The following is a 5,756-nucleotide window of genomic DNA, read 5'->3' as shown; positions in this document are numbered from 1 at the left end:
GTCCAATTTTAATTCATTAAAAAATGCTCTGAATATTACAGCTTAAACTGTAGTATATGCTTTATAGCGTATCCTTCGCCCGCTTTCTTTTTTCTTTTCTCTGCTTCTTCTGCTGAGCCTTCTCTCCAGTTCCGCGTTGTTTATTTTGTAGAAACAGAATAAAATCACTAAATTTACCTGATTATTTTGGCCAAAACCGGAATAAAAGTAAAATATACTTGTGAAAAAATCTATGGCTACTATAGGAACAACTTGGGTTTTTGTGCCTATAGTGGCACTATAGTAAAAACTATGAAAATATAATAAAATTATGGTAAAATGCACTAAGTTCGTATAAATCAATTATATTGGGGTATGTCAGTAGCGAAATCAGATAGTTTTAATGATTTTGTAGTGATTTATAGCCTTAAGGAAATCATGATATTCGTTATAGATTCTTAAGGAATGCAGCATGTTGGGACGACCTGTTTAGAAAATATGAATTTTGGAGCTTCTATATTACGGAATGAGATGATTCATCTTTTGAACACTCCGCAGAAGATCAAAGAACATTTCATAGAAGAACAAATAACTCCATTGTATATATATCGGCGTAGTGCTAGGATTTTATTCCACTACAACCACTATTGGTACTAGCTCCAGTATTGGTGCACTTACCCTATTAGAAAAAGTAACTAGACTGCCTCATAACGACATAAGAAATCCTGTTGCTCGCCGTTTGAGGGAGTAAGTTCGGTGTAGATACGTATATTTATATAGTTAATAAAATTGTTTATTCAATGTAATTATTCTGTACATAGTTTCGCAATATTTGAAAGGATGCATGTATATATTAAACTTTATTTTTCTATCACGAAATAAAACTACTCGTTTCATTTAATAATTCAATGTTTTCTTTCAATAACAATAAACCAAAACGTGTGCTAATATAACAAATAAACAAAAATGCTGCTATCTCTGCTGTCCCATTAACAACTTGTTCTAAGCTCTTCTATCCTGATCGGGGCTTGCGTTTCAACGTTTGCATGTAGCTTTCAAACCGATAGGATGAAATGGTTTCAAGGTTGCCAAACTTTAAAACGTCATTGACTACATGCAACAGTTGATGAACATTGCTTGATATATGGCCAGGTCCGTACACGGTATCAAACTCAACGCTCAAGTAATGTTCCCGCAAGCCGCCAATGTTGACTATAAACGTTTGACGAGAACAGAATAATAGCACAAAAGTACAGCATAAAGTAGTCGTACGCTTTATGATCTAAATTGTCCCTCAATATTCCTACCCTTGAATAGTGCATGAAGTTTTGGAATTCTGTTTCTTTCCAATACCCTAAACATTCCAAGGATCAATAACGAATCTCGATTCACTTCGGATGGTAACTTTATCAGATCTGAATTTTTTGTTGATCGCTTCTTTCTGCGGTGGAGTCCAGCGATGCTCAGAGCCATGTCGTCCATTATACCATCCCATCAGAAGTTGTTTCATGGTGCCGTGATCCAGCAGATTTAGCCTGTCTTCTATGATTATGTACTCTATCATATTCAGGTTTTTTATGTCTAGCACCGTATTTCTTCACAGATTTCCATTACAAATTCTTCATACTATCAAACTCGTCGACTTCGTCATCTGAAAGGATGGACGGCAAAATATTCCCCGTCTCCGGAAGCTCTGGTGGCGCTAAAACAATATTAAGCAAAATAAAGTTATACACTGTTTATTAACACTAATATCTCAGAAACGTTTAATATTTACTTGAAGGCCGAACACTTGTACTAGCTTCTGGTTGATCAGCACGGTCTTCACTTTGCATTTGTGCACTATTACATTCTGGCATCTTTGCACGATCTTTGTACAAAGAGCTGGTTTGTTTGATGTGTTGAGAAAACTGTGGTTTGTTTGCTCATGCATTTTTACATCTTTGTGAATCGAAAGTAGATTCGATGATTGATTATTGTCGACAGTTTTCCAACGTTTAACTATATGTACACGTATCATTTCACTCGTGTTAAACTCTGCTTCTGTTTTGATGCATCCAAACACCGGATAAACAAAACAAGACTCCACGAGCTGACAACTATAGAAATCGAAGGAGGAAAAATATGGCGCCACCTTGGATTTAAAAATAATGCATCAGTTGCGTACTGTTAATGCGTTATTTTATAGTTATAAATCAAATTTATCGCTACATTATCGTAATAAATTTAATTATGTAATAGAAATGCGATATTTTCTCCAGCAAAGCATGATATTTTCTCATTTGTGATTGGAAATGTTAAATCGTTTTTTCAATCCTGACGAAATTGGCATAGTTCATACTGAAGACCACCAGATGACGCTACTGTTGGGACAAAATCCAGCAACTCCAACAACAACACCATACAAAACTTCGGGATAATTCTAAAACCGGTTCAGTTTGCTGTCTGGGAAGTCATCAAAGTGCGCATGCGCATTGCAATACGATACGAAGTTTAAATGCCCTGCGCGATCGGGTCTTCGAAGACCCAGCGCGAGCGATCGAAAACCCAGCGCGAGCAATCGTAGACCAGTCGAATACCCAGCGCGGTCGAACACGGACGTACGGGTACCCGTACGGGTATACCCAGCGCAAGCGGTCATTCATTCATACGTACGCAGCGCAAGCGATCGCTAAATGAAGAGCAAAAACCGAAACGCGGTGGCCATATGAATTCGCTCCGCGAGAGGTTTAAACGGCTAGAGCGGGTTGAGCGTATACCGATGCATTCCCATACAGTCCATACAAACGAATACACAGTAGATATATATTGGGCCTTTAGCACACCGTTCTCAACAAAGAGCGACGGTCTTGCGGTAGGTGCGCAGAGACCGGAGTGGAAACAACGCGGTTCAATTCCGCGTAACAGCTCGAGACATGAGAATGTGTAGAAGGAAGAGAAGAGAAAAGAGCGCCGGGCCCCGAAAGGGGCCTCCATTTTTCGTTTTTGCCGCGGCAACTTCGGTTTTTATCTTCGGCTTTCGCTGTATAGGGGTGTGCACACGTCGTCTGCGCGTTCTTCGGGCGCGGCTAACGCGCAGACGAAGTGTGCGGATTAGCTTCGGCAAAATCCGAAAAAAACTCCTGCAGCGAGAGTGAGCAGCAATATACTGCTTTCCTTTGCAACCGTACAGGAAGCAAGGTAAATTTGGTATGTTTACGCATACTACCTTACATGTAACGTACATCCCTAGATGAGCATCTTTGGTTTTTCTTTAATTGTTTTACCATGAAGGAAATTTAATCATTTTGGTTGCTGTTTTCTCATGAAGAACTACAATGTCGGACACAAGTTGTACACGACATCCATTGCTCATTTTTGAGCATTTGAATATCCCTTTGCACGGCTGCATCGTGCATATCTCATCAAATTTCGTCAAAACCGCTTAGCTAAAGGTAAAGGTCCTACATCCTAACCCGTGAAGCAGTCCCAGATCAGGATATACAAACTGTGCCGAAGGATGGGTAGCTCGAATATGGGTAGCGTGCATATTTCATTAAATTTCGTCAAAGCCGCTTAGCTTAAGGTAAAGGTAAAGGTCCTACACTCTAACCCGTAAAGCAGTCCTAGATCATGATATACAAACTGTACCGACGGATAGCTCAAAACGTAGGTCATATAGCTTGTTCCGGAGCTTCCTCACATATGTCATACCTTGAGTTCATCACAGAACAGCACATTTCGCCAATGGGCTACACATTAGTGAGCAAATTCAAGCCGAGCCTGGCAATGCTGCACGCTGAGCTTCGACTGTTGTAAGAAGAAAGCTGCTTGATTCGGTAACCTCTGACCGATGTTCTCAGTGACGGACAACTGCAGTTCCATTATGACTCGCGCAGCCGAGGTATATGGTTCCGTTCTATGATCAATGCTGTCTTCTGAGTATTATAAGCAACACTGCGTAGGGGTTCAAGAAATATAAATTTTATGCCATTTTATTATGTTTGTCCAAAACTGTTGCAGACCTTAGAACAGACGTTTTGTAGATAGGACATTTTAAAGAGCTAACGAAAACAGGCGCTCGTATAAACTCATAGAAGCAAAATATAGAAAAAATAGCCGCGGTGCTATAACACAGCGATTCCAACACACCACGTACCAACTGCAAGGTCGGACTTCGAATTAAGACCCCTTGGTGTACGAAAGGCCGACTACAGTCAGAGCTATTCCGAGATCCGTTTCGAAACGGTGTCGAATGCGAGAGCTCGTCTCGAATCGAGATTTTTTCGGTATTCTAACATTCGAATCGAGTCGACAAAGTCGACATAGCTGTTCGGCAGTTGTCAAAATCAAATAGTCAACACAGCTTTGGACGTTGAATGTGAAAAGTTAGTTGTTGTTAGTAGAGTTTCGTGTTTACGAGTTTTACGAGTTTTACGGGTTTATTTTAAAATGATACTAGCGTCCTTTGTTAATAGCAGTAGTGATGATAGCGATGAGGAGCAAGGAACGATAATAAATCTTGCTTCGCATCGGCGAATGATCCGAACTACGACAGATGCGTTGGAATTGCCTGACCGAGCGTGAGTTTTGTAAAACAAGGAATAAACGAGATTAAACTAACCTATTGCTTTCTTTTTAGCTTTATTAAGAGTTTTCGTGTGTCGAAGGATATTTTTGTTAGTATTCTTCGTGATATTGAGCCAAGATTTGCTCCAGTCAAAGGACGCGGGTTGACTGTCAAGGAAAAACTTGCCGCTGCTTTGCGATTCTTAGCAGAAGGCAGTTATCAGCATGGAGTTGGTCAAGACTACGTGGTAGCTATTGCCCAACCAACCTTCTCTGCTAGTTTTCAAGCAATTTTGGATGCTATGGAAGCCACACTATGCCCCAAGTGGATTTCGCTTGAGATGAGCAGTAACGAGCAACAAGAAGCAAGGCGTTACTTTTTTAGAAAAAGCGAAATACCCGGCATTGTGATGTGCGTAGATGGTACACACGTACCAATTATCGCTCCAAAAATAAATAAGGATCAATTTTACAACCGAAAGGGATTTTCTAGCTTGAACGTAATGATGGTAGGCTTATATATACGTTTTTACAATAGAAGAGCTCTTATTTAGAAGTTTCATCCCATTTCTTTTAAAGCTTTGTGATCATCAAATGAACATCCGTTACGTGAATGCCCGATATGGGGGAGCCAATCATGATGCTCATGTTTGGGCTGTTAGCAACGTAGATAGTTATTTTGAAGCAAAACATCGGAATGGAGAAACCGCATTCAGAGTACTTGGTGGGTTTAAGCGATAAAGTTGTATATCAACTAAAATGTCTAATTAAATTACGATACAAATTCTTTCAGGAGATTCGGCATATCCTTCAAAACCATGGCTTGTTACGCCGAAAAGAAACGCAGCTCATGATACTCCTGAAGCAAGATACAACTCTAAACATGTACAAGGAAGGGAAATTGTTGAGAGGACGTTTGGATTACTAAAATCCCGGTATCGATGTCTCTCAGATGCAAGACAATTGCACTACGCACCAGAAAAAGCAGCTCAGATTGTCAATGTGTGTAGCGCATTACACAACGTATGCGTTAGAAATAATTTGACGTTGGCTTTAAACGAAAGCGACTGAAAACAACAAAATTTAATAATTTTTAAAAAATAGTCAGGTCGTATATAAATATTTTCTCTATACATTAAATGAAGGAACAAAACCAATCGCCATTTATTATCCAGTAATCCAATTATCTTATACTATCAATGTAATTAAAACTAGCTATTATATCTAAC

At 39.6% G+C, this 5,756-nt stretch overlaps 1 protein-coding gene across 1 annotated transcript; it reads left to right on the top strand.

Moving 5' to 3' along the window:
• The first annotated feature begins 4,410 nt into the window (after positions 1-4,410).
• On the top strand, positions 4,411-5,081 carry LOC131293714 (putative nuclease HARBI1). Its single transcript, XM_058321787.1, has 2 exons — positions 4,411-4,541; positions 4,601-5,081. Exons 1-2 carry the CDS (start codon positions 4,411-4,413, stop codon positions 5,079-5,081), a joined length of 612 nt encoding a protein of 203 aa, XP_058177770.1.
• The last annotated feature ends 675 nt before the right edge of the window (positions 5,082-5,756 follow it).

This window comes from Anopheles ziemanni, chromosome 2 (assembly GCF_943734765.1).
Source record: "Anopheles ziemanni chromosome 2, idAnoZiCoDA_A2_x.2, whole genome shotgun sequence".
In the NCBI taxonomy this organism is placed as follows: Eukaryota; Metazoa; Arthropoda; class Insecta; order Diptera; family Culicidae; genus Anopheles; species Anopheles ziemanni.
Note: the sequence above shows the minus strand (reverse complement) of the source record. Positions and strands in the feature narration are given on the sequence as shown.

Bases quoted from the DNA above. Each gene is read 5' to 3' on its own strand.
- LOC131293714 (XM_058321787.1), top strand. From the start codon at position 4,411: ATGATACTAGCGTCCTTTGTTAATAGCAGTAGTGATGATAGCGATGAG. The intron at 4,542-4,600 runs GTGAGTTTTGTA...CTTTCTTTTTAG, and splicing joins TTGGAATTGCCTGACCGAGC to CTTTATTAAGAGTTTTCGTG.